Source organism: Scomber scombrus, chromosome 21 (assembly GCF_963691925.1).
Source record: "Scomber scombrus chromosome 21, fScoSco1.1, whole genome shotgun sequence".
NCBI classification, from domain to species: Eukaryota; Metazoa; Chordata; class Actinopteri; order Scombriformes; family Scombridae; genus Scomber; species Scomber scombrus.
The window spans coordinates 1,885,252-1,901,176 of record NC_084990.1 but is presented as its reverse complement, the minus strand read 5'-3'; the positions used below and the strand labels follow the sequence as shown (position 1 = coordinate 1,901,176).

At 40.5% G+C, this 15,925-nt stretch overlaps 2 protein-coding genes across 2 annotated transcripts; one reads left to right on the top strand and one right to left on the bottom strand.

Moving 5' to 3' along the window:
- The first annotated feature begins 106 nt into the window (after positions 1–106).
- Positions 107–6,029, top strand: adoa (2-aminoethanethiol (cysteamine) dioxygenase a). Its single transcript, XM_062443082.1, is given in 3 exon segments — positions 107–1,297; positions 4,526–4,711; positions 4,713–6,029. Coding segments are annotated over 3 exon segments (795 nt in total). The 5' UTR covers positions 107–961; the 3' UTR covers positions 4,986–6,029.
- Positions 6,030–13,183: 7,154 nt separating this feature from the next.
- egr2b (early growth response 2b) lies at positions 13,184–15,624 on the bottom strand. Its single transcript, XM_062442674.1, has 2 exons — positions 15,339–15,624; positions 13,184–15,033 (listed from the first exon to the last, which is right to left on the bottom strand). Exons 1-2 carry the CDS (start codon positions 15,508–15,510, stop codon positions 13,865–13,867), a joined length of 1,341 nt encoding a protein of 446 aa, XP_062298658.1. The 5' UTR covers positions 15,511–15,624; the 3' UTR covers positions 13,184–13,864.
- Between the last annotated feature and the right edge of the window lie 301 nt (positions 15,625–15,925).

Here is a 15,925-nt window from a genome sequence, read left to right as displayed (position 1 = left end):
AGTAATAGTTTCTCCATATAAGTCTGACTCAATCCATATTATTTCATTTATAAGCATAATTCCCCAAAATGTAGAACTATTCCTTTAATGGAACAATTATTAGGGTGAGTACTGTTTAACACATGATAGCAAAGATGAAAAACGTTTCTTTTATGACCTTTAGGAACATTTTACAATGCATAAAATCTCAGTATAGCTTCTTTATTGTAGTGCAGGATAACAACAGGTATGTGTACAGGTGTATTCCTCTTTAGCCATCACAGGAGTGGATCAAATGAATGACAGCTACACATAGGTGATTTCAAACTCTGGTTCTGTTATATATATTCCACAGATTGAATTGTAAGCAGTGTAAAAGGGAGAAGGCAGTTTTAAGAAAAACGTGATAGAGGATGTGATGGGGGGCGGGGAGGGCTGCGGAGTTCAATGGCCTATCTGGCCTTCCCCTCTGCATCCCTCGGCTGTTCCCAGGACTTCTAGGAAATGTAGTCTCACCGTCTATATCACCATCTGATCTGTTGTTGTTTTTCATGTGTCAGCATAAACCTCAACCTAGCCAAATCACGAGCCAACTCCTGTCACGTGATGTGATATCGAAGCGTTGCGCGGGTCACGTTTATTCCAATCACATCACTTTTAGATTTGTAATCGTACTCCATATCCCATGCTGCTTTGCGTTTTGTGCGCAGACTCGGTTTAGCGCCGATGAAGAGGTGAGACTGGAAAATGACTGGAAGGAGGCTCACATCTGGAGGCGAAATTACACTTTATCACCAAGAAATGCGTTTTGTTTTTATTAAAGTCGCATTTTTATCGTTTTTTTAACGTGGAGCCGAGGTCTCCGGACGACGTTAGGTAACACTAAAGGAGTTGAGAGTCATTGTAACTCGGTTTTTTATCCGCGTCGGAGAAGTGTCAGAGCCTCACAGTGATAAGCCGTTAGTTTTGCTCAGCAGCCAGAATGCCGCGGGACAACAAAACTCCTCTCATCCAGAAAATAGCAAAGGAAGCGTACATCTCCCTTAAAGGAGTGACCCCATCGGTCAACGGGGAGAACGACCCTGTTGCAGCCTCACAGAGTGAACTCATCTCTCTGGTGACCGCGGTCAGGGCGGCAGATCTAAAAATTGCTCCCCGGAAAACCAAAGCTGGCTCCGGGGCAGCGGGGCTCCAGAGCCCCCCGGTCACCTACATGCACATCTGCGAGACGGATGTGTTCAGCATGGGGGTGTTCCTGCTCAGGACCGGTGCCTCCATACCGCTGCACGACCACCCGGGCATGAACGGGATGCTGAAGGTGTTTTACTCCTCCTCTCTCATTTGTTCTTTTCCTCTCTTTTATTTGTGTTGTGACTAATGATGAGTTTGCTTAAGCTACAGTAGCTAGGAAACAACACATAGCCAACGCCTACATCCTACTACACTGACTGAGACATGACTTATTGAGAATATTTCAATCATTCACTGCCTCAACAAATATTCATTTAATAAAGGGCATACAACATTTTTCAGATTAGAAACAAATGATCAAACTTTATTTGATGTCTGTGAGTTGAGCCTACACATATAACCAGGCTCCCATTACACAATCACTGCTTTTCACACTCATTTAACAGCACGTGTTTTTATTATGTGTAACCACCACTCTACAAACACAAATATATAAATATATGCACTTTTATACTAACCAAAGGGGCCCAATGGCATGCTGGGCCCCTGTGTGTACGCTGATGATGCCTTGAACATAAACCTGGCTATGCACTAGTGATTAGTTAGATATCAGGGGCTTGTTTACCAGCTTTTATTAAAGTCAGGCTTTATTATAAATGTGTGAGTGAAATTTCATTCCTCCAGAGCCACGATGTATCCAATCCAATCCACTTTACTACTTTACAAGTGTGCACAATGAATCTAGAATAAAAAGACTAAACCGATGGCCCCCCCAAAAACTTCAGGTTCACTGCATGTCAGTTGGTTTTGATCATGTATTAAATTGTTAATCAGTTGAGGCATTTGCACCACTGATGTACAATATCGACAGAAGCAGGTCTGTGATCATGTGATCTAGAAGGACCCTGTGTCCACATGAAGTTTTAAGATCTGCATTAAAGTTATTGTGCATATTCACATTAAAACGGTGTATAATTAAATTGCTGTAAAGTAAAAACAAGTTGAGTAGTATTCCAGCATTGCGTTGGACTTAATAGACCTCTTAATACTTCTGTGTATTGATACAGAGGTGTACAGAGGTGGAGAGGTGAGGGCTCAGTATGAACAGTACATTTTGAAGCTAATTTAACTTGTATGATGCACTTGTAGATCTTAGTAAACAGATCAGGACTGTTCTCATTGAAAAAAGATGTTGGTATTTGGATCTCTCCACCTGTACTGAGGTGATGTGTAGACTATGATGTGTACACTTATTGTTATAGTACTCCTAGAAGAATCAGCTCCACACAGTGAGCTGTATAGATTTAAAAAAAAAAAAAAGGAAAAATCAAAAAGAGCACTTGGACTGAATTTAAGGACACTCATATAAGCCATAAACCACAATCTGGAAATTGGAGTCAGAAATAGGATCAATGCATCAACATCCGCACAGTTTCTGACACTGTTCATTCCAATTGGGGCTACTGCTGAATATTCAGTATCTATTCATTCACAACGGATTTTCTTAAATCATTGATTCGGTCTAAAAAACATCAAAAAACGTTTTAAAAAACTGACTCATATGAGAAGCTGGAAGCAGAGAATGTGTGACAGTTTTACTTGCCTGACTGAAACGCTGTAAAACTATAAACTGATTCATAATAGTATCAAATCATTGATGTGATACTTGTTTGTGCCCCCCCCCCCCCCCCCCCCCCCCCCCCCAAGGACACATAATCACAATCCCTGCGTCATCTCATTGTGGCACTCCAGCATGGACACAGTTCTGTGTGTTCCCTCAAACAAAACACATGTTGTTGGTCAGCGTGTGCCTGCAGCAGGAGTCGGGGGGGGTCAACAGTTTTATTTGTGATTTTAAAAAATGGTCCGTTTGGAACGTTCCCATCAAACTGCTTTAGATTTAAACAGTAGATAGGAGATAGTTTTATGTTGAAGAGTGTAGGTGTAATAATAAAGAGAAGAAGAACACATGCAGGACTTTATTAACATACTGTAGGTAAGTGCTTAGATAAACATGCATGTCGGTTAATAGTCAGTTCAGAAAGATACAGTGTTAGCTGATTGGCTGCTTTTAACCTACTGACTTTTTCTATAGTTGAACAAAAACTAGAGCTGTTTCTGATGACCTTTTGCTTTATGATCACTAGGGCTGTGTATCATTTCAAAACATACTATACCAGTACCAATCCTACCTTTAAAGTGACACTGATACCAACTGAGTACTACATTAGTTTAGAGTCTTCACACTTTAGAGTGTTTAGGTGGCATCTTGGCTGCTGAACTGCTAATCACGCTAACTCAAATTCACCATGACTTCACCACCACAGACAGGTTGTAGCTGCTGTGGCAGTGGGCCAATCACATGTCGCATTAAATTGAAGAACACTTGCATTGATTGGCTGTTAGGAAGTCCATACAAATACTCATATTTTTTAGCTCTGGGTGCAAAAAGGATCGATTGCAGGTATCGTTTGATGGGAGACGTTTCCATACTACTTGGTATTGATTTATTTCAGTCGATATCGAGTGCTGATACCAGACCTAATGATCACTGAAAACTAAAAATCAGTTCTAAAGGCATGCAAGTCTTCACAGGTCTACTCTGTTCCTAGTATCACAGACCTGATCCTGAACCTGAGTTTAACAGTTTATTTTCAGTGTGTGTCTACTCCATTTGGGATCAGGTCTAATGATGCTTTGGGTCTGTTTGGATTGTTTCTGGCTGTTCTCAGGTGTCAGTCTTCCTCTTAAATGAATATATGCACATTGGGTTTGTTTATTAATAATAGTTAATTTAAGTTCATTCAATCAGCTGACTGTGTTAGGATGTTAGAATGAGGCTCATGTACCACAGACTACACAAAAACCAGACCATAATAAACTGCACACATAAGAAAAGAGGCCAACAATAGATACTAAGCACAGTTTTACCTCGAGAGTCTATAGAATATCTCTATCTTTTGAACATTTATAAGTAAAATACATTTTTGTCATGAGTGACAGGTTGGAATAATGAGAAATATGTCTTGTACACTAACCTCCTCAAGTCTAAAATGGGAAATAAATGATCTAAAATGGCCATGTTTATATTCATAAATCATCCAACTGATACTAAAATCCGTCAATCTTATTTAATGTATTGTTTATTTTAAGCTGCATGTTAATATTATATGTTCACAGTTGAATATACACAACTTCAGCTTGTGATCCGACCAATAGCAGCTTATTGTTGACATCAGGACACATCATCCATACAATAATAATAAATAAGATACATTTTCTTTATAGTGCTACAAGACTTCTTCTACCTCTTCCTGCATCATATCCTCTGTTTCTGTGTGTCTATGTCTTTCAGGTTCTCTACGGTAAAGTGAGCGTCCGCTGTTTCGACAAGCTGGAGAACGACCTGACCGTCGGCGCCCCGCCGCCTCGTTTCGACCCTCCCGTGTCCTCGTGCCAGACGTCCTCCCTGCGGCGCTCTGTGCTGCGCTCCGTGGTCGAGTACTCAGAGACCAGCGGGCCGTGCCTCCTCACCCCCCGTAAGGGACAACCTGCACCAGATCGACGCGGTCGAAGGGCCGGCCGCTTTCCTGGACATCCTGGGGCCGCCGTACAACCCGGACGACGGCCGGGACTGTCACTATTACAGAGTGCTGCAAACTGTGGACGAGGGGGAGACGGACGGGAAGGGAGACGACCAGGAGAAGCAGGAAGAAAAGAACGAGCAGGAGGAGATGTGGCTGCTAGAAGTCCCTCAACCGGAGGACTTCTGGTGCGGAGGGGAACCCTACCCAGGCCCTGTAGTCTCTTTCTGAATACGGTCTGACCACAGGGGCCACACTGCAGTATACAACATCCATCCATCCACATGTGGAGTTTCTATTTTTTGCATTGGGAAGTCAAATATTTGGGTATTTATTACCTGGAACTCAAAGGGAGAGAGTGCCTTGCCCAAGGATGCTACTGCAGGGCAAAAGGGGAATCGGGGGTCACAGCTTCGACCTCACAGACACCCAACACAGCGTACAGACCACTGAACCGCCTTCCACAAACCTTAAATAATCTAATCTGAACTGGGGGGGGGGGGGTTGTCGACAAAGGAATTCACATTCCCAAATATGGTGTTTTATTTTTTGCCTCGGACCATTACGTTGCCTCGTGCACACATGAATGTCATCAGCCAAATGTTATGTGAATGATGGAGTGTCATTAGGATCCGTGCTGTGTGAGGTTGTGTGAGGCCTGCTCCGCATTCTTCTTCTTCTTCACTCCGCTGCAGAGGACTTCCAGATCGTGACGCGTCTTAATGCCAAAGCCTGTAACTCGAGTCATACCTGCCTTATTTGTGAATATTGAATGTACACTTATTAAGAGTGCCATTTTCTATCCTATACACTCCTTTCTTCTTCCAAAGTGCACACACTACATTAATATACACTTTATTTGTTTGTGTGTGTTTGAGTTATTCCACATGTTTCATATACAGGTCTGGACTTTACTGCTAAAAAAAAAGCTGATCAGCAGTTTCTGATGTATTATTCCATTATTACAGCTCAATCCAGGGTGTTTATGGTGTATGTGATGCATCATTAAAACTCAGTCCAGACAGTATATGTTGCTGGGATACAGCCAACACACTTTCTTCACTTACTTTCTTTCACTAACTTTAAAAATGTAGCTATGATATAATCATTCCACTCTGTATGTTAGTTAACTGTAGCTTACGGCTTATTATCTCCAGCCTGCCTCGGCTCACGCACACACTCGACTCCACACAGCTCTCTGTGTCAGTGTCACAATGATTCTGTTACTGATGTTGAATGTACAGTATGTGGACCAATAAAAAAAACAGATGGGAATCATCATGGAATATTTAATTTCATGCTGTCTGATAACACAAGTCCTCTATCATTCTTTATCTAAGAATCAGTCATGTTCAATACAACAACCTCTGTACCTCTGTACAAAACTTCATGCACATTTTGACTTTTTTTGATATGTGAAAAAGAAAGTCGACACACTAAGAATAAGTTAAAATAGTAACATTTTGTCAGTTTCACTATTATAAAGGCATGTTTTTGGTTTTCCAGTCTTTATGAAGTGAAGCATCTTTCACAGGTGATCTGAAGGAAACATACAGATGTAATTAATGACACGTGTCTCAGCCTGATCGATACACTCACCCTGAACAGTCCAGTTTCACAGCCGAAATTCTGACTTATAGCAAAAGTTGATCTGATACATTAACAATGGCTCAGCTTTAGACCTGTCACTATAACTACTTTTATTGGACGATATATTGTCTCAGAAATAATAATAATTTTACACCACTGATATAATGATAATATAGTAGCATAATAATGTAGGGGGGGGGGGATTGGAGGATGGGTGCTACACATAGCATCTTAGCTGCTAATGTGAAGTGTGACTGAGGTCAAAGGTCATGTCCATGCATCATACGATAAGTCCATATAAAGGCATGATGATGCTGATATTGTTATTGTATGATAAGTTGATAATGTAATTATTGTGACAGGCCTACTCACTTCCATTCAAGTATCATACTGGTGAACCATCATGTTTACCAGGGTGATGAATTTGGATAAGCAGGATTCAGCCAACACTAATGTTACTTATCATCCTGTGCTTTTGAAAAAAAAAAATAAAAAAAAAAACATTTTTTTTTTTATTAATACTGTGGTGGTGACACATAGTGCTGGAAACCATATTCAGGTGTGTGTGTCTGTTGATCGATGGAGAGGCTGAGCTAAAAATGTCTCCTACAATGAAAATGATGGATGTTTGAGGTACATTCAGACTCATTTTCACTCATAAATGATAATAATGGTATGAATCACTTGTTTGAAAGCTGTATAATTGTTTGTATCCCATATTCACCACTGTAAAAAAAAAAAAAAAAACAACCCAAAAAACAACCCTCACTCATTAAGCTGGAGTAGAATTATGACCAAAACTATGAAAATAAGACTCAGGATGTGTCAGTGCTGCGTATTTTCTACTACAGTGAATCTAAAGGAAATATTGGATGATGGATATCTAGCTGGTTTTTAACTTGTAACTGACCAATCTACAACAATGTACATGTATAGGATAAATATAGTTATAGTCTGTATTTTGCTGATTGACGAATCACATGACCAAGAATGAACTGATGTACTAACAAGTATTGTATGTGTATTAAAGCCTCATATATATATATATATATCTCATTTCTGTCTGTTGTTGTCCAAAAACTATTAAAAACACATCAATGAGCCACACTGTTGCAATGGATGACATGTTCCTTCATTACTATCACACACAAACACACACACACACACACACACACACACACACACACACACACACACACACACACACACACACACACACACACACACACACACACACACACACACACACACACACACACACTGTAGTTTATGTTTACTCAGTCCCACACACACACCATCCTGCTGCCAGAAATACTCACTGGAGCACCAAATGTGGATTCATCAGCCAATAAAAATAGTCCCTGATAAATGTAGTGTTTCCTCCTGTTTGAGTTAAAACTAAAGTGAGTAGCTGTTTGGGAAATAACAGAGCATGTAAAAAAAAAAAAAACATTAATATCTTTTTTAACTCAAGGTCCACCTACTAGCTTCTTCCAGAGCGTTCAGCATCAGATGGAGTTTGAACCGTTTCCATAGAGATAGCTTCAGTGTTAGCCTCCCCTCCCTCATACGACCACCTGTTTTACTCATTTCCCAGCTTCCATACTTTGATCATGTGATGACACGAAAGCAAACCGCATCTGCTGAGAAAGACTTAAAAAGATGTGGAGGAAAAAGCTAGTAAGTGGCCCTTGAGCTGAGATAAGAATTCCAAGGTGCGCTATAGATGTGTGATCTGTTTTTAAAGATTTATTCAAGTTTCAAGATTCAATCAATCAATCTTTATTTATATAGCGCCAAATCACAACAAAAGTCATCTCAAGGCACATTCATATAGAGCAGGTCTAGACCATAGGGCTGGACAGTATATAGATATTATATCCATATTGTGATATTTTATAGATATCATCTTAGATTTTTAATATTGTAAAATGGTAATATGGAATAAGTGTTGTCATTTCCTGCTTATAAAGGCTGCATTACAGTACAAATGTGTCAGTGGCAAGGAAGAACTCCCTTTTAAGATCACTTTATGCTCATTGTGTAAAAACACAGATCAGTACACTGCCTAAACATGGAACTCAAGATATATGAATATATCAAAAGAAAGATTTATCATACACACTCATTAAAACATGTTCTCCTACACAGTTCCAGACATTCACATAATTACCGTCATATGCCTAGATGGACAATAAGTATAAAAAATCGTATTTATAACTTCATTCAGAACCAATGGGTCTATGCTTTTATTTTGTCGTTCTTTACCTGAAATGTCAACTTGTCAAGTCCATCCGTACACATTTGACCCAAAATCCAATCTGGACCCCATTCCTGAACAATCTGATGTCATCATGAGGAGGAAGAAGGCAGCGTATGTTACAAATGTTCACATCAAGGTTTGGAACTTAGACTGTGTTTGACATCCAACATCACGACAGTATAAATAAAAAAAATCACAAAAAGCATGAGATGTCCCCTTTAAACCTCACATTCTGTTCGTATTCAGACGTATCCACATTCTATCAAATGATTAATGAACGCCTCATCGGTCTCAGGTAAGTAATTCATCATTAAGGAAGCTTTCAGAGAGCAGAGATACTTCATTCTTCAGTTTTTATACTTTTTGTTTATGGATAATCAAACTTTACAATCACGTGAACAAGACGAGTTCAATGAATTCTATTAAATGTGAAGAATGCAACAGTCATTTATGGATGTTTTAATTCAATATGGGTCAAACACTCAACAAAAATGTACATCAGCTGCATACAAATGTTTTTAAGAAGCTAAAATATTTCCACTTTTGTATATTCTGGGTTACATAAGGAGACGTTGTCAAATTTAAGGCTTAAAAATAGCAGTATATGGTGTTTATACTGCTCTCTAATGTCAAAATGGGTCAAATTTGATCCTGAACAGCATGTAAGGGTTAATGCAAATACTGATACATTGGAGTCTAATGTAAAATAGGTGAATATATCATATTTAACAATAGAAAATGCTGTCTTTAAAAAGCTGCATTGTAAAAAATGTCGATCAAAACAAAGAACTCCACATTGCTTCCAGTGTATGTATGTATAGGAGAAAAATCATCATAATGAATAATGCTGTTGGTATGAGTCTCTACATGAGTCTCTCAGTACTGACACTTGAGAAGATAGAGAGTAAAAAAAAAGCCTGCAGACTGAGAGAGGATTCACCTCCCAGCAGGACAATGACCCTCAAACACAGTCCAACTCAGACAGAGACGGCTTCGAAGAAATGATGGGAAAAAGGTCAACGTCCGGACAGGCCAAGCCTTCTCCCACACTGACCCAGCACAATGGAGGATTTGTGGTTGCAACCGTTAGTGTGTGGTTAGGCTCTAACTTGATTTAGTGAAATCTGTTTAAAGGTTAATATTTAACAAATATTTAGATGTGTGAAGGCTGCACTGGAAATCAACTGTGGAACCTTCCGACAGCTGCATGTCCTTAAAGAGACACAACATTTGTTTGCTCGGTTTTAATTATTTTTTCTTGTATCATACTGTCACTGTGCTGACTGTGACCCTATCAGCCAGCTCACAAGCTGTGGCTCACATTAAATGCAATTATCCTCAATTTCCAGTGTAAAGTCTATCAGTCCAGTCTATCAGTACCAGAAATACTTGTGGTGCAGCTGGAACAAGAAAAGCCATTTGTCTGCAGCTTCTAGTAGAGATGTCAGATATGTGTAACGTTCTGTCATCGCTGTCACAATCACCACAGACATGCTCTTCTTTAGCTTATTTTATCCTGGTCAGGCAGGTACATTAATAAAATGATCATTCAGTAAGATGGTAAGATAAACGCACACGCTGCCTATCATGAACCATAAAACAACTCAGCCTATAGGACAGTGAGCGAGGGAGGAGAGAAGAGGGTGAAGAACAGTGGCGTTCTTTGTTAAATCCATGACTGTCTACAGTATCTGTCACTTGTTATGTGGTCACTGTTGGCGTCAGAAGAATAAAGATGTTACAGATAACCACAGGCTTCACCGCCGCTGCTGCTCAAAAGGCACTGGCACTTTTTTTTGGGGGGGGGAAATACACGAGATCAAAATCTTGTTCATGTCAGTGCCAGCGGGACAGAGACAGGTCATGGATGTGTGACAAATGTCTAAAACTATACGTCTTCCAACAACTGCAAAGCGACACAGTGTCTTTATTTTTTATGCAATTGACCCGATAAAAATGCACAGAGCTTAATCAGCCTGTAAATTCACAATATGAAAACACATCTGTACACATGAACCAAAGGCTGAAATAATCAAGTCAGGAATTCCTCATCGTTAATTGATAAAATTATACTAACTTGAAATTACACACACAATATTACCTTCAGATGGAATGTGGAAATAGAAGCAAGAGAAGTTCAAACATGGGAGAAGAAGCCTGTATTTTCAATTTAAATTTTCAGTTGTATTTTAATGTAAGATTCTTGTGACATATATATATATATGTTATATTTTTTCCTGTGGCTTTAGTATAAAGATGTTTTTTTTCAAATTGTGAGTCCAATGCCTCTGAAAGATGTCAAACATAATTAATAGCAAATACTTAAGTTTGTATTTAGTGCTATTTCTCTCATTCTTCCAGCTCCTCTGAACAGTGTGTCTGTGTCACATACACTCTATGAGCATATGTAGGTGCAACACTGTAGCGTCCTATCAGAATCTGATTTAATAAAATCTAGCAAACGTCAGATAATTAAACTGCTGTGATTATAAAAATGTGATACATTATATATTATTAGTTGTATTTGACATTTGCCGTCGTCACTTCAACTGGCGTCACATTATATGAACTTAAAACCTAATAAAAAGTGACTTTCAACCATCACATACTATACAGACTGCTTTCTTTACCTTCTTCCTGTAATGTTTTCAGGATGAATGGTTCACTGGATCACCACATCTAGTGTCACCTTCACAATATCCCAATACCTGATGGGGAAAAAAGCCACTTTTCATGTGATGTTAACATCCTCACCACAGTTTATTTTACCTGGACTCTAATGATTCTGCTCCCTACCGTTTTCAACATGAGTCTGACACTGACTTTAATATCAAACAGTGTCCACAGATGAAAGTGAAAGTCCTGATGGAACTATGGAACATACTATAACTTTTCTATAGTAGAGTGGCAGTGATATTATTTATCCATACAGTATGCAACCAGTGTTAGTCCATTATGACCATTCAGCATAATGACTGTGTAAAAATGGAATAACCTGTCATGAGGAATGACTCATTAAATGATTGTTCATGTGAAACACAGCTGGAGTTTCAATAAAAATGTATATTCAAACTGAAGCTCTGATGATACGCAGTGAAATGTAATAATAATATAACACATCTAAACCTTCAGGCCTTTTTCTTTGATTCCTTATCAATTCACTTCAGAAAAGAGAACGCAGCAAACTGACGGTTTTGAATAGTCCGCAAAATAGAAGATGCTTCTGTTTTGTGTATAAAGTCAAGTTTAATCTACAGCATCACTACATACTCATTAACATGATACTGTGCTGTAATGAACTTTAAATGCACAAAGGTAAAGCACCATGCATGATTCTTCTATGAGAACCACATCCTGCTGTTTATTAATATTCAGATGTTTAGATAATAGAATGAAAACAGGAGACCACAAACTGCCCACTGTTGAGGTGTGAGTCATAAAAGATACAGACATTGATATAGACAACATCAAAACACACACACACGTACACGTACACACACTCAAATATTAATTTGCTAATCAAATATTTTCTTTTTAAGCAGCTTGTAAAAGTTTGGAACAATGAGCAGCTCATTTCTATTATCTCTCAAGGTAAAATATATACAATTTCCACTGTATGTGAACAGCATGTTTAGAATAAGTGTTTACTTATATAAAATCTAATTTGAGACACACACAATATCACAGTTGAGGCAGAGGAAGCTGCAGTTGTATCCTCTGTGTGTCTTCTGTAAATTTGTAGGTTTTTAGCAAAGTGCCACGAGTTTACATTCCTGTTCCAATATGTTTAGAATCATTATATTATAGAATATGTTTAAGTCAAGAAAAAAAGATGAAGTGGGGGGGGGGGGGGGGGGGACATACATAAAGGATTCAGTTTCTCCACCAAAGTTTTAGAGAGTGGAGAAAACATTTAAACATCATACTGGGATATCAAATTTAAAGAAAATATTAAAAAGGTTAAAGTGTATGGAGCGCATTTGGGGATACTTGGACACATGAGTATTTCTAAAATCCTTACAGTCCGGCCTGAATTGAAGTGTAAAATATACTCTTTTTCTTGTTTTAATAGAAATAAGCCACACTGCATTAGAAATAGTTGGAAATGAAGACTTGATCATCTTCTTTTGATTGGGGTCAACCGATTTTTTTTATTTATTTATTTTTTTAACATATATTGTTTAAAGAATAAATACTGAGACAAACCCGGACTTGTTCTTTTTTTTGCAAACAAACTATTTGCATACTAGATTTCCATACACAGCTTGTTTATAACCTGCTGTGACACCTAAATAAAAAACGAGTGGGTGAAAACTCTGAGTCAGACAAGCCGTGCATGACGCAACGTGGGATTTACCCGATAAAAATTTCCAACATCAACATCTTTACAAGTCTTTTTTTTTTTCTTCTTATAAATGCAGATAAAAGAATTGTCTTCCCCACTTTCACACTTTCACACTTTCACAGCGACTCTTGGGTTCCATGAACGCATCATGGGTTGTCACTGCATGCCTGTCTGTGTTGTGCTTTCGTTATGAGTAATAAACCAAACTGATACAGCATGTGTTTATCCTTCTTATACATTTAATAAGTCTCAAAACACACATCACAATAAAAATGTCAGGTCGGTATGAGTTCAACATATTTACACTTCAACATTGTTTTTACACGTGAACCACAGTTGCTTAACACTTGGAGTTACACGAGACGAAATGTGTACAAAAATAGAATGTCTTCCAACTTTACATATTAAAGGACAAATATACATTGCATTAGAAGCGTCCTTGAATCAGTCAGTGTACAAAAACACACACAGCAAGGCACTAAAGGGGAAATATAGTCATCAACAAACATGTTAGAATGAACACTTTGTCAATTCAATAACTTAAACACAGTATTCTTTTTAAAACGTTATTGCAGTTATTTCACATTGGAACCGTTCCCCTTTATATTACAACCGTCCTTGTATATTCTAATGAATGAATGGCTATATTTACGTGTATGTTCAGTAGACTGTGCAGGCAAAGTGCATTCGTATCCGCCTTTCTTTTCAGTTCTGGAGCAGGATTAGGTTTATGTGCGTAATTGCGCACAACTGCACAGCTGCGCGCACCGTGCAAGCTCTTGTTTCTCCTCATCCTGATATTTAGGCCACTGTCTTTAGTTCACAACTGTTTCACAATCGTTATTTGAGAGTTCTTTTCTTTTTAGGGGTTAGTGTGACTCGAGCAGCCATGGTGACAACAAACTTTTCCAACTATGAACAAATCCCGTTGGTTGCACTGATGCCGCCAGACTGCCTCTCCAGTGCTGAGCTGTTGGATGAAGAGGAGGACGAAGAAGAGAGAGTGGAGGACTTCCTCTCTTTTTGCCTCAGGTGGATTTTAGTGTGTCTCTTCCTTTCGTCGCTCCTGGCGAACTTGCGGCCACAGTAGTCGCAGGCGAACGGCTTCTCTCCCGTGTGCGTGCGGATGTGCGTGGTGAGGTGGTCGCTGCGGCTGAAGTTGCGCATACAGATCCGGCACTGGAATGGCTTGTGTCCAGTGTGGATGCGGATGTGTCTGGTCAGTTCATCAGAGCGGGAAAACCTCCGGTCGCAACCCTCTGCGGGACAGGGATATGGTCGCTCGTGGATGGGCGTCTTGCTGGGTCTGTTCGGGTACTTTCTGGGCCGCAGGATCGGCCTCAGAGGAAGGTTCTGTGGGCTGTATGCAGAGGGCATCCTCGGCGGCCCTACCTCTGAGCCACCGCTACCCGGACCCCCCAGTGTAAAGTTCCTGATAGTGTTCAGGGGGGTCAGGGGTGGAGGGACTCGGAATGTGTCGAGTGGACATGTACCGAACGGTTTCCGGTCTTGGATACCTGCTGTGTGCATGTCTCGTTGGCAAGCCGGCTGGAAGAAGCCCGGGTAATCTGGGATGAGGGGGAAAAGCGCGTCTGAGCTCCCTGGCTGCTTGGGAGAAGAGTAGGAGGGTGGCGGGTAAGAGGAGATGGGGCAGGTGGAGGTGGACAGAAACGCAGAGGGGTCCTGGTACACATCCCCGCAGCCAGAAGTGGAGTAGGGAGGCGGGGATGAGTACAGATGGTGATGGTGGTCCATCTCTGCCTGGCTCTGATGCGCCATGGTGCAACTCAAATTTCCGTTGGAGAAGTGATTGGGAGATCCTGACGATGCCGGGGAGGAGGACGCTGAGGAAGAGGGAGGAGGAGGAGGAGGAGGCGGCTGGGCCATGTTGAAGATGCCCGAGACGATGTTGATCACTCCCTCGGGGTTCCAGTTACTGGGATACTGTGAATCGATGGAGAACTTTCCCATGTAGGTGAAGGTCTGGTTGCGGTGGGGCGCGGGCTGAGAGAAGCCGCTGGAGTAGGAGGAGAGGTCCAGAGAGCGCTTCTCTAAACTCATGTCTGCACTCATCAAGCCATCTGAAGAGAAAGAAACAACACAGGTCATTAATGAAAGAGTACACACAGACAGGAAAGTGTGTTTTAAGAGTGAAAGCCGCAGAGTCTCTGTTCCATTACGCACTCTAATGCCAGTCAATGCCATTAAAAGGAAAGTCAGAGAATATTGTGACATTAAAAATGAAATGTTCTTTTTTTTTTTACTAAATGAAGCAGCTTGTAAAATGATTTGGAGATACATTTCAAACGAGTGAAATAAACCGAAAGTTAACTTCTTTCTTCAACATGCGCTCCAAAAATATGAAAGCATCAGTCTCTCATCTTACCTGCTGTCACGTTAAGCTGGTCGTAATGTGCTCCTAAGTCTGTGTTGGGGAAGATTGCCACAGAGGTCGGCAAGCTGGAGGCGATGTCATCCACCGAGTACACACTGTCGGCTACAGGATGCACGAAGCCCCCGAGATTCACCGGCACTTTCTCCAGAGTTTTAGCCGTCATTGTGGAGAAAACACTGCCGCGTCTGCTCGCTCTCCTTCTTCTTGTTTCTCTCTCTTTCTGTTTTTGTCTCTCTCCAAAGGTTGAGATGAATAACTGTGTGTAGTAACCCTGCCACGCTTGGGTCACCTCTGTCAGTCAGACAGACAGTGTGATAGGATGAGCTCTGTGTTTCTGGTACGCTTCATGCGCTCTATGGTGACAAAGTTAACACAGTGTCAAAGTTACTGTTATTGCGACCGGCGGGCCTGGTGGAGGATGTATATGGGGAACCTTGTGAATACAACTCTACGTCACTAACCAAATATGGAGTGAAAAGGCAGGGCAAACAGAGGCGCAACGGCTGCTGATTGGCTGGGAAGCTCCGTGACGATTTCAAAGGGAATCACTCAGTGGAGTGGAGAACCCGCTGCTGCAG